The sequence below is a fragment of the Orbicella franksi genome, chromosome 1, assembly GCF_964199315.1.
Source record: "Orbicella franksi chromosome 1, jaOrbFran1.1, whole genome shotgun sequence".
Taxonomy (NCBI): Eukaryota; Metazoa; Cnidaria; class Anthozoa; order Scleractinia; family Merulinidae; genus Orbicella; species Orbicella franksi.
The window spans coordinates 16,739,061-16,765,611 of NC_138145.1; the positions used below are offsets into that span (position 1 = coordinate 16,739,061).

The 26,551-nt window shown below is 39.5% G+C and overlaps 1 protein-coding gene across 1 annotated transcript in view; it reads left to right on the forward strand.

The window, feature by feature from the left end:
• Positions 1-26,551, forward strand: part of LOC145493523 (E3 ubiquitin-protein ligase rnf213-alpha-like) — a 100,725-nt gene that overhangs the window by 56,312 nt on the left and 17,862 nt on the right. The window contains exons 16-54 of the mRNA XM_081473012.1: positions 1,397-1,702; positions 1,832-2,439; positions 2,860-3,019; positions 3,988-4,205; positions 5,094-5,414; positions 5,810-6,558; positions 6,883-7,025; positions 7,405-7,479; positions 7,739-7,845; positions 8,073-8,223; positions 8,472-8,691; positions 9,246-9,516; positions 9,638-9,811; positions 9,885-9,993; positions 10,221-10,395; positions 10,966-11,137; positions 12,127-12,266; positions 12,736-12,930; positions 13,362-13,484; positions 13,711-13,828; positions 14,328-14,563; positions 14,649-14,731; positions 14,887-15,020; positions 15,363-15,458; positions 16,077-16,280; positions 17,273-17,433; positions 17,753-17,975; positions 19,061-19,419; positions 19,648-19,806; positions 20,435-20,603; positions 21,149-21,222; positions 21,302-21,437; positions 21,871-21,978; positions 23,135-23,220; positions 23,797-23,985; positions 24,251-24,386; positions 24,580-24,783; positions 25,237-25,373; positions 25,746-26,356. Of these exons, the coding sequence (XP_081329138.1) occupies positions 1,397-1,702; positions 1,832-2,439; positions 2,860-3,019; positions 3,988-4,205; positions 5,094-5,414; positions 5,810-6,558; positions 6,883-7,025; positions 7,405-7,479; positions 7,739-7,845; positions 8,073-8,223; positions 8,472-8,691; positions 9,246-9,516; positions 9,638-9,811; positions 9,885-9,993; positions 10,221-10,395; positions 10,966-11,137; positions 12,127-12,266; positions 12,736-12,930; positions 13,362-13,484; positions 13,711-13,828; positions 14,328-14,563; positions 14,649-14,731; positions 14,887-15,020; positions 15,363-15,458; positions 16,077-16,280; positions 17,273-17,433; positions 17,753-17,975; positions 19,061-19,419; positions 19,648-19,806; positions 20,435-20,603; positions 21,149-21,222; positions 21,302-21,437; positions 21,871-21,978; positions 23,135-23,220; positions 23,797-23,985; positions 24,251-24,386; positions 24,580-24,783; positions 25,237-25,373; positions 25,746-26,356 (8,040 nt within the window). The remainder of the gene's footprint in view (positions 1-1,396; positions 1,703-1,831; positions 2,440-2,859; positions 3,020-3,987; positions 4,206-5,093; positions 5,415-5,809; positions 6,559-6,882; positions 7,026-7,404; positions 7,480-7,738; positions 7,846-8,072; positions 8,224-8,471; positions 8,692-9,245; positions 9,517-9,637; positions 9,812-9,884; positions 9,994-10,220; positions 10,396-10,965; positions 11,138-12,126; positions 12,267-12,735; positions 12,931-13,361; positions 13,485-13,710; positions 13,829-14,327; positions 14,564-14,648; positions 14,732-14,886; positions 15,021-15,362; positions 15,459-16,076; positions 16,281-17,272; positions 17,434-17,752; positions 17,976-19,060; positions 19,420-19,647; positions 19,807-20,434; positions 20,604-21,148; positions 21,223-21,301; positions 21,438-21,870; positions 21,979-23,134; positions 23,221-23,796; positions 23,986-24,250; positions 24,387-24,579; positions 24,784-25,236; positions 25,374-25,745; positions 26,357-26,551) is intronic.

The window sequence follows — 26,551 nt, forward strand, 5'->3', positions numbered from 1 at the left end:
AAAACACAGACTTTTCGCCAATCGCATTGGAGACCCTTATAAACACATCTGTGCAGGATAAATACCCTCCTTCCTTTGCTTTGCTCTGCCCTTCATTCAATGACTATTGATTGTAATCGTTGAATGTTGTCCTTCAGTAACATTGTAGATAATGACAAAAGTTCAAAAGTTCAATTGAAGCCTTAAACTACTGTAAAAATCTTTACAAAAAAAAAAAAACTGTTAAAATCCAAGCTTTCGCCGATCCACTGCTTCATCAGGGATAAGAAAAATATTAATTCCGCGTGAGGTTTAAATACAAATGTAGGGTAAAAACGTGTGAAAAGCGAAAGAATGTGGAGAGTTATATGCATAAGATAAATAATAAGGTACAAATATGAATAAAAAACTGCGAAGAAATCGTTTGCTTGACGCTGGCTGGCTCACAAATTTGCCGCGGTTTTAAGGAGCATGACCTGATCACGTGCGAGTCGAAAGTTCAAGTTGTTGTTTCCCTAGGGAGTTACTGAGTTTTGTTCGCCCAAGGGAGTTAGTGAGTTTTGACCCACAACACGTGACACGTTCTCCTCCAATCGGAAAACGCATTTGAGTTGAGAGGTATAACAAAATAATTTAACGCCCGGCAACTATTCGCTAAAAGATACGTGTAGGTAATGGTCTAAGAAAATATCGCATTTTATAATCCATCAAATATTTTCGCTCGCGCGCGATTAGTCTAAACGTGTCACGTGACCGAGTATTCCCCAGCTAAAACTGGGAACATCCAAGAATATTCCCCAATTTTCAAAACTACGTGTGTTGCGAAAAATATTTGAACGATAATAAACACAATAGCCTCCATTTGACTTTGAAAATATGTTCGGGTATTTGTCCTTGGACATTATCTATTCCTCAAAGCTCACAGTTATCCTCGAGCTACGCTCTCGGAAAACTGTTCGCTTCTCGGAACAGATAATGTCCGCGGACAAATATCCGAGTACATTTTCGCGCCAAATGGAGGCTTTTGTTTATGCAGCCATTATTCTATCTGTGGGTTTCTCTACCTGGGTGTAGTAGTAACATACTGGCAAACTGTTGAGAAAACCTGAGTAGGTGCTGTGGTGGATTCTGGGGTAGAATAGCATATCCCATTTACGCTGTCCAAGTTGTTCAAAGGATGGATAACGCTATCCAACGGGACAAATCAGTAGCCAGCGGATAGCAATGTTTTGTCAAGATTTATCCACAGGATAGTGATTTATTCAGTACATAACGTTATCCACGCTATGAACAACCGGTCTGGTCAACCATAAACAGGGCCCAACGTTGACGGGGTTTTTTTTTCAAACTGTACATCTAGTCAACCATAAACAGGGCGCAACATTGTTTTTTTTTCAAGCTGTACATTGCTTTCCAGGTAGAGAATCTGACTATCGCTGTGTATTAAAAGAAGATGGACAAGAAATTTTGATGCTAGCCATTTCGTCTCTTGAGGCTGCCATAGGACTCTTGAAGAATGGAGCTATAGAAGTTCAAATGCTAATTCTACTCAAGGATTATTCAGAACGATTTCTATTGCTCTGCAAGCAGATCAGCAAGGACGAAAATGAAAGTTCATCCTTAAGCCATTTGTTGAATCAACGTTGTAGTGAACTCATTGCATTTCAGCGGGAACGGAACAGCGTTTCTGCCTTCTTAAGGATGTGCTCATGTATCGAACAAGGTAGCTAAATCTTGCTGCAATGGAAATTGTCCCTAGTTAATAGAGTTACCCTAATTAATAGGGTAGCTAGAAACCTTGGCACTAAAGTAAAGATTTTTGTTTTCTTTGTGTTTTGTTTCCTTTTTATAGTAAACCTCCATGAATTGTCAGGGAAGGTGGCGACAGACGCCTCTCGCCTATCCATGAAAGATCTTGTACGGTCAACAATTGTTGGTGGGAGAGTGTTGCCAGTGGTAACTTTCTTTGGTCTTTCTTCGGAGGCTAGGGAAATGATTTCAACTCTTAGTGAACTAAAGGACAGTATTCTCCTTAGGCAATTTTGGAAGGACAATGGGTACAAGGCACTTAAGAAGACTGGACAAGAAGCAGCCCAAAAGGTGGCCCGCAGTGTTGAAGATGTTGTGGAGTTGATTTGGACACCTTCATTTGAGCAGTTGCAGTCTTTGCAAAAGCGTTTCTTATGTGGTACGATTTCCTTGGGAGAGGTGGACACGTTTTTCAATGTCTTCAAAGACAACCAGAAGTATGAAGATCTTACCAATGAAATCAGGCTTATCACTTCAAGAAATGACGGTCAAGGGCCACCTCTAAATTCAACAATTGACGAGCGCATTCGGCAGATAGAGCAGTACCACAAGTTACATAACTGCATTGATGCTGCTAGGATTATCCTGGATTTCAAAACGAGTAATGGCCTGGAAGGAAATTTTCAAGTGGTAGAGGATCTGCTCAACCAGGTTTGTTTAAATTTAACTTAACTCTCTTACCAAATGGTTTGAAAGAGAAGTTGCACTTCTCGATTGGTGTATGTTAACAGAGTTTTGAAAGCAAATGAGAGCAGGTTTTTTATTCGGAGTTTAGGGGGGAATGTTGGTAACAAATTTGAAATTTCAATATCAAATCTCAGTTTGAAGATTGGATGGTGTTATCAGTTCTGAATCTGGCATTGACACCTAGTTCGCGGAACTGGGGGTCTTGAAATAACAATTAATGGTAAATTAAGTTTAAACAGAAAAATGCACCCGTGAAAAATGGAGTGGTGTTTCTCCCACGCCAGGGTGGGAGGTGGCATGTCTACGGTTAAAAACAAAACAGAACCATATAAAAGTTTCATTTTTTGATTATTTTCTTTTTGCAATCGGTGATTTCTTACATAGACGCATAGTGAATTCAAACAGCGGCCACTGAGAACCATGAATGTAGCATTGCGGGACGCTGGAAGACAGTTGTCCAGAATAACTCCTGGCCGTGCGCGCTGCCTTGATGCTGTAACCAGATGTCAACGTTTAATTGACTGGCTGAAGGAAACTATTTCAGGTACATCTATAAAAAAAATTGAAAAGTCTTGAAATTATATTATTTGCATTCATGAAGAGGTTTTCTTGCTTTTGTTTTTGAACTGTTGCTGTGACGTATGCGTAACTCCTGGACATAAGAACTGAGATTTGTTTGTGTTTAGCTAATTGCATTACTAGTCGTTTTATTAGTTCGTGATCTTGCAGTTCCATCTAAACCACACTTTTGTTAGTTTTGCATTAGTTCTCACTCAGTGCAGTCTGTTTCTGTTCAGGGAACAGGTAAAGTTAAGAAAGGAATCGGCTTTTTAGTTCTGAAAGATTCCTGACAAGATGTTAGCTTAGTTTTAACCTCGTATTTATTGTTTTCAGTTTACGATATGATTTTGGATCTTTTTTTTCTCTTTTTTGTTTCCACATTTTTATTTCCATTCAACGGCTTACATCAATTTGTAAAAGAAAAAAATAGGCTAAAAATTAATAAATGGCTATTAAGTTTACATCAGTAGCTTACGTTATACTACAAGTGACAAAAAAGAAAACTACGCAGGAAAAAAGACAACAAGAACAAAGGACACACACAAAAATTAATGGACCTTGGTTGCTGCCATAGACTGCCAATTCTGGCTCAATAGGCCTTTTGCAACAGTTGGTCCCATCCCATCCAGGGGGGAGTAAAGATACTATCAGTCGCTTAATGCTACTGAAACCGGAGATAAGCGCTGACCGCATGGGCCACTTGGCTCTGATGCATACTTTATATTTTTACTTTTGCTTAGATGTTCAAAATAAGTGTTCACTGTTTTGCTTCAGTGCTGAACAGATATATTTATGTGTTCTCTACACTCCAATTGTTATGCAGTTATTGCATTGCGTCATTAATTCGTAAAAGTAGACGTTAAAAGTCCTAAGCCTGCTTATAGTTGAATAGTCTTTTGACAATTTTGTATTACAATTCTTGTTTTAAGCATTTTGAGTTTCTATTTCAAGGACCTCAAGAACTCAAGGTGCTTGTGGATTTGGCCATCATATCAGCTGGGGAGACAGACATGGAGACCGCAAGAATAACCTGCTTACATACCAGCTGCTTAGGATTTGCACCACTTATCTTCGATTTGAAACGTTCTTTTGGCTTTGACGATTTAATGAGAACTTGTGAGCCAGTTTGGACTGCAGTGGATGCAGATCCCACGCTCCCTACAAAACTGGTATGGCTGTTATTATGTAGTTATGACCGTATTGCCCCGATTACCCTTACGTGATATTCCTTTGCCAAGTTAGATTCTGGTGGATTGCAATTCCACAAGTGATCTTTAAGGTGATTCCATCGAAAAAGAAGGAGAATTTGAAAACTGTCTCAAACTTTGTCCCTCGGTAATTATATAACGCATATTAAAAAAACCCAATAAAATGTGGGGGTCACCGTTCTTTTTTTGCACAATATGTACGCATGGTCATTTTAGTATCTATTAGACCTACGAAATTCTCCTTACGAACTTGAGTAATCCAAAAGGGGACTGTAATTTCTAAAAAAAGTCATTTCTTACAAAATAGTCTTGGGCCTTACATTGTAAACTGTTTCAACTGCAATGTAAAAGAAATTAAAGAATTCACTACATGCACCCACATCCTGAATTTCCTAAATACGTGTTCTTTACGGCATTCAAATTAAGACATTTCAAAGCAGAATTTTTTTTCAAAAACCGCGATATATTGTAGTCAGTCGTTTGGCATTTAAATCTATTCATTAAAAAGAGGGGGCACCGCGCATGGTTAGGAGAAAACGATTATTTATTTCTCTTTTGAGCTTAGGTCAAAGGAAATCTCTTAATGATGAGTATGTCTGGGCAAATTGACGTAAGAGATTATGCTCAGCAAGGAAACGTAATGTAATTCAGTGGAATCACTTTAATTCCTGATGGGAATGTGGTTCCACATTCCATAAGAATTTTTTTTTGCTTTTCCGTTAGCATGTCTTTTATGGAGACACTTTCCACATAGAAAAGTTTCAAACAATATGCACAGTTTTGTTGCCTTACACTTGTGCTAAACACACAAGTCTTAGTTTGATTAAATTATTTGTTTATGATCTGCAGGAGGACACCAGTCGTCACATGGATTGGCTTCAGAATGTCAAAACATCTCATGGTTCTGTGGCCATGTCCTCTCTTATGGAAGCTAAGACTATCAATGAACATGGCATCTACAGCGTTGGATGCCTTAATGAAGATGCGAGTTCATCACTAGTACAGGAACAATTAACGCTGCCCAATGTGATTAAGCTCAGAGTGCCGTCAGGTAAAACCGGGAACAGCAAAGAATATACACTCGATGATCTGAAGGATTTGCAAAGTAAGCTCATGCTTATTGCTGCTAAGGCGTCGCATGGCAAACAGGACGTTGACAGATTTGTTGATGTAAGTTTATTTTAGTCACCGTTTCAAGATTAATACGGCAAAGACAAACAGACAGATGACATACTTTTCGCATGAAAACATCACCTTATTGTAGCTAGGAGAGTGGCTTAGGTGAGGAACATATTACTTCCTTGAACCAGTACAAAGCTTGATAGACGTAATTTAATACATGATAAATCACGTTTAAAATCACTAGATATAAAAATAGTGCTAACACTACATGTGCTCTTCCAAACTGTATGTCTGAAAATGAATAAGGGAACCTTCCAGGTCTTTACATTTTATCATTTTACAATGTAAAAACAAATGTTTCGCAAACATCGATATTACATTCTTTCCATTTTGTGTTTTGTATACTCATTAACGTCCCGTATGTTCTTGTTGAAAATTTTCAGATTCTGCAATGTGTCCTGCGACTTGCCACAGTTTATATTTCACTTTGCAATGCTGGGGAAGTGAGTCACCTCAAGTGGAAACATGAATTTGATTGTACCCCAAGACTTGCTACCAACCGTCCTCTAATAGACGATTTGATGAATGAAAGTGTGCAAATGGAACAGTTTCTTCAGTTGTGGAAGGATGAACTACATGCCAAGCGTTTGCGGTACAGTGAATTAAATCACTTCACCACGCGGCAGTTGCTGTTCCTTCGAAGTAAACTGGCCATTGTCCAAGGCAGAGGCCCCAGAGCAGTGGATGGCATTCCTCTTGAAGTGTATAACCTTTTGGAGAGCGTGTTACCAGGCATTGACCTGGCCACTCTGAAGTCTGTGCTTACATTTTGTGGTATATGTAGTCAAGAGGATGGCCAAGACATCATCAGGTCATATGGTACCAGCAGTAAACGTCAGCGACCAAGTGATAACTCCCACAGGTCTAAACTGTCAAAAGAGCTGCAGCCTTCAAACAAAGAAATGTTCCAGTCACTTGTTGCCAAGTTGGAGTTGCTTGGTTACTCTGAGGAGGTTGCTATAGCCGCAATGATCACATGCAAAGATGCCACTGAGGCAGATCTAATTGTGTGGTCTGTCCAAAATGGAAACAACGAAGATCTGATCAGTGCTAAGCACTCAGAGGCACAGAATGATCCCAGATATTTGCAGCTAATGGATAAGGATAGCACCACATCTCGGGAACAAGAAAGGTAAGATGTGAAATATATGATCATGACTCATTGCCATCTTGTCATATTTAAGTTCACTTTGGGAAGAACTTTAGTTACGTCCTTTATTTTGACAGTTGATACAGTTTAGCCATTAGTAACTAGTAGGCAGAAAGTAAGGAGGGCACTGCCTTCTTTCTAACTCGTATGCACGATTCCTGTTCCTGCTACATATGGATGGCAGCAGAATGAAGAGACAGATTAGGCAGTGAGGCATTGCATTCCTTTTTACTATACTCTATGTACATTTGATTGTACCATGAATTGCCTGTTGCACTATACTGCTAACACCGCGTTTCACTCTAGTCCTGGAGAGGAAGATATGACAGATGAATCAGGGGATTCATCAGAACCAATGGAAACTCCTTTCACTCTTGACCAGACAGCAGATGGGGAATTTCTCAGCCTTGATGACTTAGGAAACCTTTTGCTCCACCTTTCTTCACAAGGTTTGCTGTGTTTGCATACGCTTTAGGGCAAATATCATTTGAAGGGAGTCGTGGAACCACTGCATTATCCTTTGTGCATATAAGCAAGAGTATACAAATACAAACAACACTATAAAAACCTGTCAACTGGGCTGGGACTTAAGTGGCTATTACGACTGACTTGTAGCTTGCTCTGATCGTCGTTAACAGAGTATCGCATTCCCTGAAGTCAACATACTACGTTACAGCCACCGAAATGTTAGAGGCTGATCACAGGACTACCAGACGCATGATGTGATTTCAATCTTGCAAAATTACAGCTTCAATTCAATGATAAGAAGTTCAGACTTAAGAACTGGACACCATCACATTGCAGCTATCTTATTATATTATTTTGCAGCTTCTAAAAAAGGACGAAGACGCTTCCCAAGATACCTGAAGCGTGGAAAGCCAAATTTTGTGATTGTTCCAAAAGGTATCAACGAGATATGGATTTTGTTTTCTTCTGACTTCTCTAGCTGCGTTATCCTATTTTTGTCTCATCATTTTGTCTCCATCTCTTACTCTTTGGTAAATGCGTGTTTGCATCACATTTGCAAATAAGAACACACGCTACTTATTATTACTTACTTCCCCCCTTTATTATGGGTTACAAATTAAGTCAATTAAGTTGTGAAGTCGTTAATCCTTCCGTGTTCGTTTATTTTTTTTTACACGTAAAATGTGTATAACAGATGACATTTTTGGAACTGTGCTGTCCTTATACATGCATGATAGCTCACAATCTCTTCCCACATCTGAAGAAGTCTTGATCTGCACATCTGATACAACTGCAGAAGAGGTGGGTAACGATAGCCTTTTGAAATGCGTGAATTGTAAATTATAAGTCTTAGAATATACTAAAAAAGTGAGGAACAATTAATCTGGTTATTTAATCTTGTTTCTTTCTCTCAGGTAACTTTGAAACTCTGTTAAAAGTTCAACACTTTTACGCGATTGTAAACTGATCAAATAGGTGCACAAACGGGTCCATTATCCTGAAATACTTTTGTCCATCGTCTTTTATAGATTGAACTGTTATGGAGACGATCCCTTGGTGACCAAGATGGCAGGTTGTTTTGCTTAGTGAACGTTGACCTGCTTGACTACACTGTCTCCCAGAAAGCTGCCAATGCCTTAGGATTTCTACTACAGGAGCGTCAATACAATCGCAATGAAGGTAATTTGAAACTAGATTGACATCACAGTTATCAGAAACTAGTTAATTAGAAGCCACATTCTTGCTATCCCATCACTAATGTTCTGTTCAACTAACTAGTAGAAGTAAAGCAGAAACTATTTTCCAGGGTTGAAATATCAGAGGTGTTTGCAGGAACAGATTCATTCTTTTGTTTGGTTTGGCTTTGTTTGTTTCCAGTGCTGTCTGTAGTTTCCTTGTTTCATTCAACGGCAGTGATTCTCTTGTAGGGCTGTCTCTTGTGGTTATCTGTAGCTCTGAAAACGAAGACAGAGCTCACATGGCTGCAGCTCTTGATCAGTACAGACTAGGAACTATACCACATTGTGCATCACCAAAGGAAATCAGGCAATACCTGAAGACACAGTTCAAGCCATGCTCTCAACAACGGGGAAAGTTCAGAGATCAGATCCTGCCGTGGACTCCGGCTGCTAAATTGGACAAAGAGGGGTACGTAGTATTTAATGAAGCTTTCTTGACCTTTTGAATGCTGTAACGGTTTTAAAAACGATAGCTGAGAAAGTTTAATCTGGTATGACATACTGTCATGTATGTACTGGCAATGTCAAAAACGTAACCCATGCAAATTCCAACTAGTAACTTCCAAGGTAGCACTCATGGAACAGGAATTTTTTGGGTTTATCAGTCATTCATTCAGATCATCTGTGTTGCGCCAAAAGAGTACTCACAAACACTGCATTACTTAAACTACGTGTTTAGAGGAAAGATGACTTTCTAATTAGAAAAGAATTTCAATTTTCCTGATGCTAGACAACCTAGTTTGTTGAAGAAAAGAAAGCGTAACATATAACGAGAGAATGAGGTTAAAATGGGGACTATATGATATTGAGAAGGGTATACATACGCCGTTTTTCGAATAGTGCCAAGCACTGTATCCCATTTGGCAAAACAAAAGTCAGAGATCTGGAAAAAGGCATTTTCAGTTACTGTGTTTTCGTATTTTCTTCCAATTTTCTGAAGAAATGTATATCGTCCTTGTACAGGCTGGCTGTGAGAGTTCTGTCATCTGAACGAGCAGGAGCTGGGAAGAGCTTGGTAGTTTGTCGGCTCAGCCAGAGCTTACCTGGACTTAAAAACAATGAAACAGTGGTGGACTTCCTAAGAGACATGGAGGCTGATGTGCCACTTTGTATCACTGTACCAATTTATGGACCTTTTGTACATCAATACACCATTGCAGAGTCCTTGTTACCCCACACCATTGTTCCTGATTTGCCTCTTTCACGAGTTTTCCATCTTGATGTACATCCGTCGGTAGGGGAATACTTTATCACTCCAGATTTATTCCCGACCTGCAACGTTTTGACTACTTGAAATTTATTTCTCCGTATGTTTGTATTAGTGTCATTATTCTAATTTGGTGAAAAATGTTTAGGTAAAAAGTGGCCTTGACACGCTTCTATTCAATCTGCTAGTCCTTGGTGTGTTAGAGAGCAGTAGTGGCCAGGTCTGGAGGAGAAGACCCTCTGATCTGTATGTGATTGAACTAACTCCAGGACCATCACAAAGTTCAAATGAAACTATTGAAAGAAGACTTCCGGTCACCAAGGTAAGTATCGCTGAGAATTTCACTTAACGAGATCTTGAGGGGATAGCTGACCTGTGATTGTTTTGCTTAACAGCGTGGTAGCTCCAAGAAAGTCATAGCAGAACCGTTTTACAGGCTGCTTCCTACCATTCACTGTGGAACACCAATGCAAACATTATTTCAACTGAGATCGAATCCAGTGGGTAAGGAAAATAAATTCATGTTATAACAGTATTGAAAAAATTTCATAATGAATTGTTTCAGTTAGTTTTATGCTGTCCATTTTCAATGCACACTCTCACAACTCTAATGGAAAACACAGTATCAAGCGGTAAAATAGTGTTACAGTGCTTTTCCACTTGCACCATAATACTTGCCCAGGAGATGCAGACATCGTTATAACCTTCTCTGTATCTGGATTTTTATGCAGCTGGCAACAGTCTCAACCCTCTCTTTGACAATGCTGAATTCCAAAGCTCTTATGTTCAGCGTGCATTTCAGTACCTTAAGCTATGGGAATCAGCTGGCGATAGTCTGGATCATTTCTGGTTCTTACCAGGTCAAGCGATGGGTGACCACGCAGAGTGTATAGAGACACTCACCAGGTGATGATTCCTTTGATCGAATTTTTCAGTATACGTATGGGTGCTGTTTATTCAGAGATCCCAGAAAACAGTAAAAAAAAAAAATTTGTCTCTGAATCGTATTGATGAAGTTCATTGTTTTGTTATTCGACAGGTCCCCATTGAAGAAATGAAAAGTAGAAAAGCAGTTTTTAATTCCACGCTAAACTGCATCAGAGTGTTCGCACAGGGAATGCCTTTTCTTGAATATGCTTTTCAAATCAGAAAGACTCATTTCAAATGTTTGTGCTTTTCTTTCTCTTTACCACAAAATTTGTAACCAATCTCCTTAAATATAACACTTTATATAATTTAAATGAATGCGCCCGCTCTGATTGGTCAATCAGCTATGGTTTATTGTGCCAGTAAACTCATGGAAATTTCGCGTGTCTTCTGAATTATAATATAAAAGCTGCGGCGCGTGATTTACGAATTCTTCTCGTGTTCTTCCAACATCCCGCGTGGTTTATCACCCTGTAAACCAAAAAAACTTGTGGTCTATTGCTTAGACAACCTTGGCATTGATTTGATAATTTGTTTGTTTTGAGACAGAAATTGTGGCATCGAGGACCCTTCATGGTCTGAGTTACGATACTTTGTAAACTTTCTCAACTCTCAGCTTCAAGCCTGCGAGGAAAGTTCATTCTGTAACATGGATTTAGTGGGGGACACTTTGGAGGGTTTTAGAAGCTTTGTGGTCCGCTTCATGATCTTGATGTCACGGGTAAGGTTAAAGAAAAACCTTATTTAGCCAGGGTGGCCCATTCAGCGTCATCCGATTGACTGCTATCCAGAGGGACTCTGGTGATAAATATTACAAGCATAAAAAGTACACAGGGTCGCTATCAATTTAATCTCCAACAGCCATCGATGTAACATTTATTAGTCCGTTGTCACTTAGTCGGTTCATAGTGCGGCAGTGTATCAACACCCTCAAACCGTATGACCTGACCTACTGTAAACGTGAAGAAGCTAAGACTCGTGTTACGAACCTCAATCCAACCCAACGAATCAAGGTGGTCAAACATAGTTTGTGCCCGCTCTTCAGTGTTCATTACTGGCACGAGACAACGTACGAACAAGAGATGAGCAACAAACTTGGCTCTGATTCAGCAGTTCTCATATACATTCTTGTCCTATCTTGACTGCAGAGTGCGACTTTGTGTGACAATCTGTTGTGTTTTAAATCTTTTGATAGAACTGTACGCAGGAAAAAAAGAACCATAACGGCTGGGTGAAATGATCCAGTTATTTTAGTTGCGCGAAGCTAGTTTTAGTAATGTGGCTCATTCGTAGTGTATAGAAATCGACACTAACTTCTTTACTGGCGTTCTCAGAAACGCGCCAATTTCTCAAGAAATGTTCATGGAAATTTCATTACATTTTGGAGGATATTTCTTCCCAAAACAAATGCATGCCTTACTGTCAAGACTGTAAATCTGTAAATCCCGGGCATATCATTCAACAAACATTCAACAAAGGATAACTAGAACAGTCCAAAAGTGCGAGCATTTTTCTGACTTTCACGCTGACAGATGATGGAGAAAATCTAGCCACTACATTTTCAGCAAATAATTCAATTTGTAAAGCTTGGTTTCATCGAGCCATAGCATTGTAGTCACTGAAACAAACAGACTTTGTTTGGGAACCTTAGACTTGCTATAGTATATTACATGTAAATTCTGAAAGCAATCATTACTTCCTACTTTGAAGGACTTCGCTACACCATCTCTTAATTCTTGTGAAAGTCCCACTGGCACTTCTGACCAAGACGGTGATGCTAACGGCGATGATGAAGGAGCTACAGAAGCTGAGGTTGAGCGATTAAGTCTCAGAAGACGCTGGGAGACTAGGTATGACATTATTCTTTGGAAAAAAAATATAGCGTTCTAATGCTTCTCGACAAGGCTTTAGACTAATATTTGACGTCTTTCTTACAACTTAAGATGAGTCCCGTTAGCGTTAACTATTTGGAATCCTATGCGAGTGAGGATTCAGTTGATGTGAGAGATGTCAAAACGTGTTGCTGTGTCAATTCCACTTGTTGCATGTCTTAGATTTTGACTGGTGAAAGCAAACTAAACCCATCAGTCAAAAGGTTGTCAAAAATATTTCGAAAGTTGATAAAAACTGTGTTCAGTTTTGATTGTATGTTGTGCGTCATCGTGAGACACGTTATTGATAAACATGCAATCAAGCACCATGTGCCAAAAACGATGACAACTTTGATCTGTAGGGAAACTGTTATACTCCGAAGAACAGATATTAAGTGATACAATTTTATTCTTTGTTATTTCTCACAAACCGATTGTTTTTCCGCAGCTCGCATCCTTACATATTCTTCAACCAGGATCGCATCACCATGACATTTGTTGGTTTCCACATCGACCAAAATGGCAATTTGATTGACCCAGACCTTCATGTTGTCATTCAGCAAAATTTGATGTCAAGGCACTTGCGTACTGGTCTGTTTGTGCAAAAGGTTGACATGGAAACTAACTATGAATCTTGGAGCAAGTAAGTTTGACATTGATTTATTGATATATTATTGGATCTTTCTATTGGGGTGGGGCACTACATCCCGCATTATTTTGGATTTATTCGCTAGTTGTTAAAGAATGTCCTTTTTGCGGTGTGTCCTAGTTTGGGAATGTCTCATCTAATACGGAAATTTAAGACCTAGGTAAGAACGTATCAAAACTGCAAGAAGCTAAAGGAAAAAGTTTCTTATGGTGATTTTATCATGAGATTTCGAGCTGAACGAGCTGAGCCTCAGTAGTCAGTAATGTAAGTCAGTAATGGTGCACATTCAGTTTTGATGTTTTGAATATTCGGTTTATTCAAAAGCTGCATTGTTTGCAAAGGGCGCTGGCCTGGTGTTCTTCACATTAGTGGAGAGCTTGATACACTAAATAAAACTTCTTGAACTTTTGTGTTTGATAATATAGAGGCGAGAAAATTGAGAAGCTTTGTGGAGTAATGGGCGTCGAGTGGCCTTATGATCCAGATGACTCATATGAACTCACCACAGACAACTTGAAGAAAATTTTGGCTATCCACATGCGCTTTAGGTAAGGTGAAATATTTTAGTACATCGTAGGACACACTACCTGGGATATTCTAATGACATTAAAAATGTAATAAACAATAAACTATTTAGAGAAATGGTGTTTATTGAGGTTGGTTTCCACCTGAATTAATAGGGTAGAATGGAAAAAAAAAAAGGTGTCTTTTAGAGACTGCAGAGAATCGGTTCCTATTTATGGATCACTAAACATCGCTGTAATTGTGTTTAAGATGTGGCATCCCTGTGGTTATAATGGGCGAGACTGGCTGTGGAAAAACATGCCTCATTCGATACATGTGTGGCTTACAGTCTGGGCCTGGTGGACCAAAGAACATGCTACTAATGAAGGTATAAATATAACGGCTGTGTGTACTTGTTATTTGATATTTTGCATTGATGGAGTCATTTACCCATAGTGTACGTTTCTCCCTTTGTATCTGTAACCAGTCATTTTGTCATTTGTTGTCTACCTAACCCTCCTAATCTAAACGGCGAGATAGGTGATTTATAATGAACAGAAGATTCGTCTCTGCAATAAACAGTTTGTCTAGTAAAGGTATGATAAACTAACTAGCAGAAGTAATCGTTTTTCCATCACAACTGTCATCAGCACTGAATAATCAATATGGTAACAAAAACTGGTGTGAAAATTTCTTTTGTGCTTCTAAGGACAGTAGACTGGGTTTTCTTTCCTTTATTACACAGAAAATTCCTGTCTTAGATTGTTGGAGCACATGTTTTAAAACTCAGGACAGGGGAAAAATATAGCTTTCAAAAGTCTTGATTATTCTAAACAAGCCATTTCCTGAAAGCCGATACTTAATGGTCTACAAATCATGGTTAACAGGTTCACGGGGGGACAACCTACAAAGACATTGAGAAGAAGGTGGAGCAAGCTGAGGAAATGGCTAGAGTGAATGAAATGTTGAACATTGACACGGTGTTGTTCTTTGACGAGGCTAACACGACTGATGCTTTGGGAATGATCAAGGAAGTCATGGTGGATCGCAGAGTCAATGGCAGAAAGATAGGAGTAGGGCTCAAGAGGCTACAGTTCATTGCAGCATGTAATCCTTACAGAAAGTAAGTGCAAGACTCATGGTGCAACTTCCGGTTTTATCGGTAATGATTGACAACTCATGGCAATTTTTCATCTTTTGTTTTAAAGACACACAGAAGAAATGATTCATAAGCTGGAGTCAGCTGGCTTGGGATATCATGTAGCAACACAACAGACACATGATCGTCTTGGTATGTCATTAGCTTGATTTCAACTTTGTATTGTACAGAAAGAGAGAACGAGTGGGATTTGCCCCTTCTTCTAATAAGAAATACAAGAGCCCTCCTCTTAAGGTTTTTTTTATACATTTGTCTAATTTTGTTGATCATGGTTTTTAACCCATTAGGTCACATTCCTCTGCGACACCTAGTGTACAGAGTACATGCGCTGCCAGAAAGCATGCGGCCATTAGTATGGGACTTTGGCCAGTTAAATCCTGACATTGAAGAGCTGTACACACGTCAAATTGTCAGCAGATTTGTAAGTTGACGCTATCTGCCACTGTTCTGTACTTAAAGAGGTGTTGTTTTACTAAGAAGACTTCGTGTAATTTTCGTCAGCTACCCAAACGATTTGTTGACGTGTTTGCACTCAGGTAGTACTGTAATAATGTGGCTATAATTTGTAAGCACATTGGTTTAATTTACAAACCTAGATTCCTGCTTCAACCTGTTTACACATGTTAGATGTTAGAAATTTTCCCCTTAAATACAAGATGGTGTCATAGTTTAGACTCTAATCTTTAAGAATCTTTATACCTAGCAAATTTAATTTTGACTTCACGTAAACGAGAAAACATATCCCTCTCTTTCATTAAACAAGGTTTTACAGGAAAAGAAAATTCCTGGAGAAGCGCCTTTGGTGAAAGCTCTCACAGCTGTGCTCACTGCTTCTCAGCGGTACATGAGGGACCAAACGGTAGGTGTAGCTTGTGTACGAGTGCAACCTTTCTGAAACTTATTTACTTACTACTGAACCTAGTGGCCCTTGGGGGAGCACAGGGCATCCTGAGGAAAGAAGAAAGTATGGAGGAAGTGGAAATCACGAGAAGTGTTGTAAATGGCCCTTAACTAACAATTGCGAACTAACTTACCCTCGTCAATATTCAACATGTCTGCAACTATTATTGCACTAATAATATACATCAAAAAAAATTACTCGATTATGATTGGTTGAGAGCAGTGCAGTTGAAAAAGTGTAACACCAGTGCAAATTACACATCGTAATTCTGGATTATGGTCGGCTGAAAGACAATAGGAAATTTTTTAAGCCAATGATATCACGTAAAATGATGACGAAAATTTTGTGCAGAAACTTTGAAAAAAGTTTTCTGGAATGAGAAAAAATGGCTTGAAGAAAGATCTTCTGGCACTTCCTCCACGCGAATTTTTTCCTGTTTATATTATTAATAAGTAGCCATAGGGTTTTTCGAGTTCAATTTGGAATTAATTTGCACGAATTCCAAATTGAACTCGAAACCGTATGATTACCTATACAAGAGCAACCTAAGTAATTGCATTGATCTTGATTATACAGGATGAATGTAGCTTTGTCAGCCTTCGTGATGTGGAACGTGCAATGAATGTGATGGTTTGGTTTTACAATCATCGTGAGGTTCTCAATCCCCTTATGGATGAAACTAATGATGATCAGGACGAAAAGAGTGACTCCGACAGTGATCTTGATGACAGTGATGACGATGAGGGTGCTGGTCGAGGCCCTGAGAATGTATTGAACCAGGTAATTCAGTTCATGACCCAGTTTACATTTTTCAAGTTATATTTTAAGTGTCTCAAAACAGTTTCAAGCAGTTAGATTTTGATGGGTCGTTATAACCACTCTTTATCTTTTGATGCTACAATCATGGTATCAAAAAACTGCCCAATCATTGGTGAACACGTTGTCATCATTTCCGTGACACAATAGGTTACCATAGCAAATTTTGATAAACATGATAACGCGCCACGTTTGGCAGAGTTAAAAACAATTACGTGCATAAGGTTCAGAGCCACCTTAAATTTTCAAAACTTTAAAGTGCCTCTGAACCCTATATACAGATTTTTTTTCTCACAAATTGCTCATTAGACTATGGAAACTACTCGAAAATCTGGATGAAATGTAAAATATTGCATTGCCAGCAAAATTTAGTACAATTTAGCAACATTGCATGTCAAAAAACCATTTGACGGTAAAAAATACGGCTTTTTTGGAGCAAAATTAAGCGTGAAAGGCTTATGCATACTGATGGAATTTCTTGCGATGTAGTGTGGCATCGCCAACATGGAGCATATTGGTTTGTTTTGTGTCGATAAAGTTTTCTTCACAGCGTCCTAATGTGTACACCTGATAGTAAATCAACTGATTAGACACTGATCACTTGTACTGGGGCGTTATTTTTCTCTGTGTTGAAAAATACGACACTGCCCGAAGTTCAAGCAATGCTGAGAACGTTCTTGTTATTGATAGAGATATACCAAAAAGATCTCGTTTTGGTTATATCATCACTGACGTCAGCGAACTGTGCAGTGGTGTTAAAAACAAATATGAATGTGCAAAGAACATAATAACTTATTACTATTTGAAAATTCATTTGATGACTGACGTTTGCAAAACTCTTTAGTGTTTTTTGTCAGGCTTGGAACTGGATATTCACAAAGATTGTTAACTGAATTTTAGCACCATGCGATGCAAAACAGATGAGACAAAAGACTACTTTTTATCTTTTTATGTAGACTCTCGATGATGTCACCCGAGCCCTTGTACTTTCCCTTGGGGTATGTTACCAGGCACGCCTTCAAGACAGGGAACCGTATCGTCGTGCTGTGGCTCGAAGCTTTTCCCAACCATGCCAGCTACCTGGTGGACATCAACGTATTTCGCAGGAAATTACACGGTAATTTTGAGAAAATGTGTGGCACCACCATTGTACTGGGAACATTTACACAACACAAATCGTTACAGGGTTGACCAATGGCACTTTTCAGCGGAAAAGATGCTAGGAAGGTGACTCTTATAGATGTACCGTGTTTTGATAGATGAACATAGATATATATTTCCGCTCTATTTAAGTTGATATAGTAAGTATATTGATTGGTAAGTATTAGGAAGTCTCGACTTTACTTGGCAGTTCACTCCTAATTGGTACAACATGAATATTTTTGTTTTGATCTTGTAAGTTATGAAGCTCTTTATATTTGTCATTTTCTTGCAAGGTGTCAGAAAGCAGTACTGAATCAGTTGGAATTAGGTCATAACATTGCTCGCAACAAGGCCTTGAGTGAGAACGTGTTTATGATGGTGGTGTGTATTGAGCTCAGGATCCCACTGTTTGTGGTTGGCAAACCGGGCAGCTCCAAATCCCTTGCCAAAACTGTTGTGGCTGACAACATGGAAGGAGATGCCTCAAGATCTGATCTCTTCAAGACTTTTAAACAGGTATAGGGTATTAACTTTTCGATATGCAATATTCAAAATGGAGGGTAGGTGCCAATTGACAGCAAAGCAGGCAATGAGCAAGCGAGTGTGGGAAAATGCAAATAAAGGGGTAACCATGGCAACCTCCCATGGGTCACCTCCCCCTGGCACCTGTCACACTGAATTCTCAGTGGAGAATAAGTATACTTTATACCTGGACACAAGGGCCCACCATGAACCAAGAGGCGGGTGGGAGGGGGCAAACCAAAGACAAAGCGACAAAGCTATGCAGAGCGACACCACGAGGGCAAAACTGCACAGCAATGGCACAACTAGGCATGCCCGCAGCGATCATCCGCTGGTCAACAGCAGATCTCCCAGTTAACTCTGATTGTTGATAATCTCATTTAAAAGTGCAGTTTCAGGGTTGGCTTTGTCGCTAGAGTTAGTGCAGAATAATTGAGACCAAGTGAATAAATGAAAAATGTGTCAAAAACCCCCTCACAGTTGGTGACAATCGCTTGTTTCTCCGAGAAAGGAAACCCTTGGTATAGGCGAATCTTAACTGACGTCATTGTTTACATTTTTCCTCATTAACATACGACTTTGCGCATAGAAGGCATCATGCTAGACACGATTTTACTAGAAAAACTGAAAGAACTTGTGAAACTTAGTAAGTGGTGAAATTTTTGGCTCTTTGGGTGTAATATTCGAGGAGAAATTGGCTTTCAAAAGCATCAAAATTTCTGTGTGGCGAAAGCGCTAATGAGCTCATACATTCTTTGTAAAATTTTGAGTTTTTAAACCCGCGTCGCACAAAAAGTATTCAATACATCGTGCTCAAATTCCTTGGGACAGTTAATCGTCCTGTGCTCTTTCAACATTCAGTATTAATCTCTTTGTAGCTCCATCAGAAACTGTATCACTTATGGTAATGAGGCAAATATTGTAAACAAAGATTCTCCTATAAGATAATGCTTGCATTGCACCTCGAAGTGTTAACAAATTTTTGCCTAATACATTCACTAGTACATGTAACATTCACTTGTTCAGGGCGTTCAGTGGCAAAAGCAATTTATATTGACATTGGTTCTACCTTTAACTAGGTTCATATGGTGTCCTACCAATGCAGTCCTCTCTCAACTGCAGAAGGGATCATGGCAACCTTTCGCCAATGCAGCAAGCTACAGAAAGGCAAAAACCCAGACAAGTACGTGTCAGTTGTGGTTCTGGATGAAATTGGCCTGGCTGAAGATTCGCCTCTGATGCCCCTAAAAACTCTTCATCCACTACTTGAGGACGGTGTGAGCTCTACCGATGACATCATACAAGTGGAAAAACAACTTCCAGAAAGAGTAGCATTTATTGGAATATCAAACTGGGCTCTGGACCCAGCCAAAATGAACCGTGGTATCATGCTTTCACGTGGTCTGCCAGACGCTGAGGAACTTGTGGAAAGTGCAATGTAAGATGGATACTAGGTTGGAGGGTGGGAAACCCATTTATAGTTGTCTGAATTGAAGGTCAATTCAAAACAATTTTAAAGCTTATGCTTAACTTTGCGTTTAATCTTCGTTCATGAAGCCAAGTTGATTCAAATTTCGCATAAATACAATTTAAATAGTGTAGAGAACCCTTGTCAGTATTTTTTTCCGAAAACTTCGCCACAAATTTACTTTCAAATTTTATTTAGGGGCATTTGTTCAACTGATCAGCACATACAAAGCTTTGTAGCTCCATTGATGAATCCACTGGCGCGGGGTTACGAAGAGCTTTACGATACTCAGAGACGGTCTGAAACTCTCCAAGAGTCCAAGAAGGATGAATTCTTTGGGCTTCGTGATTTTTACAGGTGGGAATGTTCCCTTACTCTCGCTTTGTTCTCTTATACTCTTTAAGTTATTTTTCATTTTCCGTGTTTGTAACCCTTGCTGAATTTCCATTCAGCTGATCTTTGTTGCAAATATTCGTTTGGTTCTCTCTGTGTTTTTCTTTTCATCAGGTCAGCCCTCGTTTTATTGGCTATCAATATTTCTGGCTTCTTTTTGAAACATCTTACGTTTCTTTTTATGATTTTATTTCCTTCCCTTGATTGCAGCTGGCTGTTTTTCAGTCTGCAATATTTTCATTGAATTCAGAAGAACTAAATTGGTAGTTTTACAGATTGCATCATTGTTTATCTTTCAAAGCAGGATCTCAGTTCCTGCTCGGAATCCCATGGTCAAATTTTACCGTTAATCTGCTCTCAGATAGGACTTTGTCCTGGTTTGAATTTATTTATATAGTGAGTCCAATACAGTCTACCTGGGGGAATTCACTGGTGGTAAACCAAGTTATGAATACTCTTGTAGGCATTTCATAACTACCCTATATAATCTTTATCATTTAAAACTTCTCAGTAGGTTGTTGGAAGTATGTAGGCAGCACTTAACATCTTTGGTGCCACGGCGTTTTATGAATGTATTGTTCTTGTTGCTCAGCCTGGTGAAGATGGTGTACAAAATGGCCGAGGAGCATCGACGTGAGCCAAGTTGGGCAGAGGTAGAACATGCCATCAGAAGAAACTTTGGGGGACTGGATGAGATTGACCCAGTCGAAGTTTTCAGGAAACATTTCAGGAGACAGTTCTCACTGGGGAGAAGGACCATGGTAGGAGTGTTATTTCGCGTGACCGTCTGGTTAGTTTGGTTCCCGGGGGGACTCCCATGTGGAAAGGACGGGGGTGTTCGTCGTACCTTTTAGGAAAGTTAAAAACGCGGTTTTGGTACCTTATAGGGTGTTGAGCCTCAAGAGGTCCACAGCTGGAGCTTTTGTCGTACCTTTTAGGGTACTGAGCCGAAAAAATATAACAGGGGATAATTTGTCGTTTTGGAATGGTACCTCTTAGGGGTAAAAAAACATTTCAAGCCACGCCCACAAATTCTTTCAAAATTTTCCGACGAGCACCCCCGACCCTTTTGTATGGGGGTCCCTCCCCGACGTTTGATTACATCGAGTGGCTCGGCATTGTGGCATTGGATTTAATATAGTTTTCTTCCCAATGTGCCATTGACTTAAATTTCGTTAGGTAGCTCGTTATGTAGTAAGCTTGAAGCAGCTATAAACACAGCATTGTTTTATCATTCTTCTATACGTTCCTGCTGCTAATCAGTGTCCTTGTTCACGAGAATTGAGATACTTGTTTTCTTTTGTAGGTGACACAGAATGAAGATGCCTTCTCCGCAGTGAACCTGATCAAAGCCAGTCTTGAGCGTCAAATTTCCAGAGGGTAACGTATTTTCGCGCTGATTTACATTGTGTGAGGTGAAAGATGTTCACTGAATGGCGTTTTGTTTTGTTTCAAACAGAGAAAGCCGATACCTGTTGGTGTTGACGGAGAACTATGCAGCTCTGCCGATTGTTCAAGAAGAGCTGCTCAAGAAAAAAGAAGATCCTGTCATAATTTTTGGGAGCAGTTTCCCGAAAGATCAGGAATATACACAGGTACCAACAAGCATCATTTGTAGTAATAGTTTATACGGTTTACATTTGTCACACAAAAGGATCCATTAAACTGTGTGAACACAAACAACGCACTAGGAGTGCTGAGATAAATCACTTTACATCAATTACATCGAGTAGTTTTGCGTTTTTTCAAGTGTTTTTGCAGTCAATGTAGAAATCAAGATCGAACGCAATTGATGACCTTGGCCATTATGACCAATAATTTGCTTGCAGTAAAATAAGGATTGTGGGGTGAATGAATCAGGTATTTATTATTTTTCTACATGTATTTACTGAACCTTAAACATGTAACGTGTCTGCAGTAATGCCACTGAACATTGACCCATCCTATATGCGTAGTGATGTTAAAGAGAACAATGCTATGTGGTGTTGCGAATGGAGGTCATCTGCAATTATTTGTCGTTTGTTTCAGGTCTGCCGGAACATTAATCGAATTAAAGTGTGCATGGAAACGGGAAAAACAGTGATCCTCCTAAATTTAGAGAGCCTCTATGAGAGTCTTTATGATGCTCTTAACCAGGTATGGAGAATGTCTGGAAACTTACTTGGTTTCAATTAAAATATTCCATCCTATTTCTTGTGACAATTCGTTTTCAATCGTGAACACATTCCAGTCAGTTCGTGAAATGCTCTCTGGCAAAAAATTAAATACAGTCGAACCTCCGGTTGCGTCAAGTCACTATACGTGTAACCTCTTGTAAGCGACCACCTCTCGTAAGCGACCGTGACCCCTTTCAGAGCTAAAAGTTTGAAATTTTCTTTTGTTTTTAACCTCCCGTAAGCGACCACTTGACAGATAAGAGAGCGGATATGGGATAATTTGGCGTTGTAACATTAGACGGACATTTCTCTAAGGGAAGTACCGTATTTTTTTCTGGAAATTGACTTTTCATATGAATATAACATTCAAAACATGGGCTAAGTCTCTGCAGTTACCATATACTAATGAGGCAACATTTTGACCCAATATGGTCTGAGCTCTCGTAAGCGGCCACCTCCCGTAAGCAACCACCTAGGCGTGACATTTTGGGTGGTCGCTTACGGGAGGTTCAACTCTAGGTTAATCTCAGTAAAACTGGTTCTGAGAAATCATTTTGGTGTCATTTAAATCAGATATAATATCTCTTCTCTATTTGTTTGTGCTCACCTGTTATTTTACCGAGGTAGTCCATTTTAAGGTCTGTCTGATATATGGTGTTGATCAACTGTATTTAAACAGGGTTACAGGCTAGTATCAGCATGAGCCCTGACTACTATAAAGTAGGAAAAGTCTAATAAAGTCTAAAATATGTAATATCTACAATAGGTGTTCGGAAACATATCTCATGATTATCACTTGAAACTGACTACAAAAGAATTGGTCTTATCTTACAAAGTGTTTCGTAATACGTTTCTTGAAATTGGAAAGCGATGTAGCTTCTTTAATTTTTTCTTGGGGGTGGAGAGGGGGGGGGGTGGGGGTGGGGGTAATCCATTAAAAAGAACCGAACCTGAGAATCTAAATGCATGTTTTCCTAAACTTAATTTAGAGTTAATTAAATGAAATGTTTTAGGTTTGAAGTGTCTTTCTCCCATTGAAATCTCAGTGGGCCATTAAGTGTTAGTTGTGTACCTAACCGAGTTTAAAATATTCTCTTTTTCTATTCTTATCCTGTTCTATTTTTCTATACCTTTAGTACTATGTGTATTTGGGAGAACAGAAGTTTGTTGATCTTGGACTGGGAAGCCATCGTGTCAAATGTCGTGTCCATGATGCTTTCAGGTAGGTCTTGCCTGTTTAACGCTTTCAGCATGGATCGCACACCCACACTGATGCTGTGTAACAACTTGTGCTTAGAGGATATTTTGTCTTGTATTTTACAATCTTGTTAGCTTTCGCCTAGTTTATAGTTCTTAACTGTTCGATTAGTAAGAGCACTGATGTAATTTGGACCCCACGTACGCTAACACAACCTTTTATACCATGCCATAGAAAATACAGCTAATCAGAATACAGGAAAGCCGTTGTATATTTGACGGTATAACCCCAACCTTCCCATTCGTGAGCCGCTCGCATGTTAATTACATTAATTGTGTTGGCCACTATTTTCTATGGTATGGTATACCAAGAAAATCCTACTATAAGTGACTCGTGGGATATTCCATGGTATACGACTCGAGAACGTTGCATAACTAATGTATATTTATCAAATCGATCTCATTTTCCCATGGTCTACACTCTTATACACCGTACACCATATACTCAAGTGGAAGCACGAAGCCACAGTTAAGCGGTGTCACTCTGTAATGAAAATAATAGCCATTTAACTGTCTTTTTTATATTAAATCATCCAAACAGGTTGATTGTGGTTGCTGAAAGAGACGTTGTTTACAGTAAGTTTCCAATTCCTCTGATCAATCGTCTGGAGAAACATTACCTTGTGACATCAGCAAGCCTGTCTTCTGCGCAAACAGCCGTGGTGCGTCGACTTCAGGACTGGGTGAAAAATTTTTCTCATGTAAATGTCCCACCCCACCAGCAAATGAGGTACGTTCTTTAGCTGGTTAGGAGTACAAGGATTGGATAATGCTTCCCTTATGCAATGGAATAAAGGCTCACATGATAGCGTGCTCTTCTAAAGATAGTTTTACCTGACTCGTTAATACATTGCTCTCCATTTTCAGTTTATAACTTAAGATGCTTGCTAGCGTTTTCATTACGTATTTCACAGTTGTTTTGTGATGTAATTTAGCCCAGATATAATACATCTAAATAGGTCACGGGAATAGAATTCTGATGGTGTTTCTTACAGGAAATATTTACCTGGTGATGCATTTGTTGGTTACCATGGGGATACCGCAGCATCTGTAGTGCTTCAAGTGTGCAGCAACATGGACCAGCTTCGACAGCAGAGTCATTTCAGTGACCGACATTCCTGGGAGGAGGAGGTGTGCTAAAACGATTTAATTAATTATTGAATACTCCTTTGACAGCGTTTCTTTGGCCACATTGATCGTGCGAATTTCATTACTGTCATTATGTTTTTGTCGGTACAAGTTGAAATCCAATTGTGCGTGTACTGTAAGTGAATTTCGATTGTGCTTGGCGCCGTTAGCTTAACGCATGGTTTTACCGTTGTAGGTTTTCAAACAATCACAAGAACGTCTGTTACAGTGTGCTACACCTGATGCTGTTGCACGGCTGCAATGCTCCCAGCTAAGACAGCAATCAGACAAACTGTGGGATACGTATTTTACAGTCCAGGAGCATTCAAGTTTGACAGCCTTCCTTAGAAATGTTCTGACGACAGAGGAGAGAAAGTCAGACAAAGGAACTTTGATTCAGGTGAGAGACCAGATTATTTACCGTGCATTACAGTGTTCTTGACCTAGGATACGTCTTTTTTTACCTTGTATCTCGCTGGATTTTAAACGAAAAGCATAGAATAAAAGTACTGTATCTCGGATATCTTTGATCTGTTTCTTTGGAAACTGTTGAAACTGGCATTAAATGTGCAAGTTATTTTAAAGTTTAATTTTCTTTTAAGTGAACTGAGCCACAACAGTCTATTGACGTTTAAAGATTGTAAGTAAAGTTTTGCATCATCTTTGTCTCAATGGTCTGTAGAGAAATTAGTCGTTAAAGTAACACATGCTTTAGGAGTAGAGAATTTAAGAAAGAAATTTTTTAAAAGATCTGTATTTTTATAACTTGAAGTTGATGCGGTCACAGTCCTGTTATCGTATTATATCAGTGCTGAGTAAAACCATATTCATGTGACAACTTTCTGTCTATTAGGTGACAACTCACTCCAGGCTGCTGTCATCAAGTGATTTACAAGACATTTCATCCGCTACCTCTCTCTCATTGCCAAACGTAACATGTCTGAGTCTGCAGCAGTTCCACACCGAGCAGCAGTTCTGCTCATCTGTAAGGTAAACACTTGTTCACCAGTTCTAGGTTATTCAATGTGTCTTATTTTATGTAGTAATTTGTCAAGGATAAACCATAGAATACATGTACATTAGGTCTCAAACGCCCTCTACTGTAGAATTTCTTTTGAATGTTGTTACGGTTTGCAGAGACAAGGTGCTCTCGCTCATGACGTGTGGGGCAGAAGGTGTTCTTCGTTTAGAGAGCTGTGATTTTCTTTTGGTGACCAGTTACCTCACAGTGGTTTTATTTGCCACAGAAATTCCATTTCAATACAAGATTAAATGCAAAATTTCTTCTAGAAAAAGTACAAAAAAATTAAAACTTTAACCCACTGGTATCTCCTATCCATATTATGCAACTTGCCTTTATAGGGACTTCTTTGCTAAACTTGGCGGAAGAGAGGGTTTGCTGCTTGTCCAATGTGATGCTGGAGATCTGAATTGCAACTTGATCCCTTGTGCTCGTCACCTCCTAGTGGAACAGAGAACAACTGCAGAACAAGATTTACTAGAAAGTGTTGAACACAACCCCTTGTCGTTCATCCATATAGTTCTGATTGTTCAACTCCCTCGTCTTGTTGGAGGCTGTCCAACGTTTGCTGGTTTTCAAGGAGGGCGTTGGTTGTCTATTCACATAGACGAGCTTCGTCCACCAACGGGTCAAATTCCAGCCATTCAGTTCATGGTGGACAGAACCGTCAGTGAGTTATTTGACGTGGCACCAAGTACAACGCAGGTTGATGATATGGAAGTTGAGGAGGAGCAGGAACAGGAAGAAATGACTGACATTGGCATGGAGATCACGGCTGATGCTTCCTCCAGATATACAAACCTGGATAAAGTAGACATTGTCAGCCTACTGAGAAGCTGTGTTCAAGCTGCTGTTGCAAGAATTGATGACGAGTCTTGTGGTCCATCAAGGTCAACACGTCGGATAGAACTGATGTTGAGTCTTCTTCCAGATTGCAGATCCAGAGAAACTGGTAAATAAAAGTAGATTATTACTTGTTTAGTGGAGGCGCTGTGGCCTCATGGTAAGTGCGCTCGACTTGGGATCGAGCGGTCCAGTTTCGAGCCCTGGCCGGGGACATTGTGTTGTGTTCTTGGGCAAGACACTTTACTCTCACAGTGCCTCTCTCCACTGAGGTGTACAAATGGATACCGACGAATTTAATGTT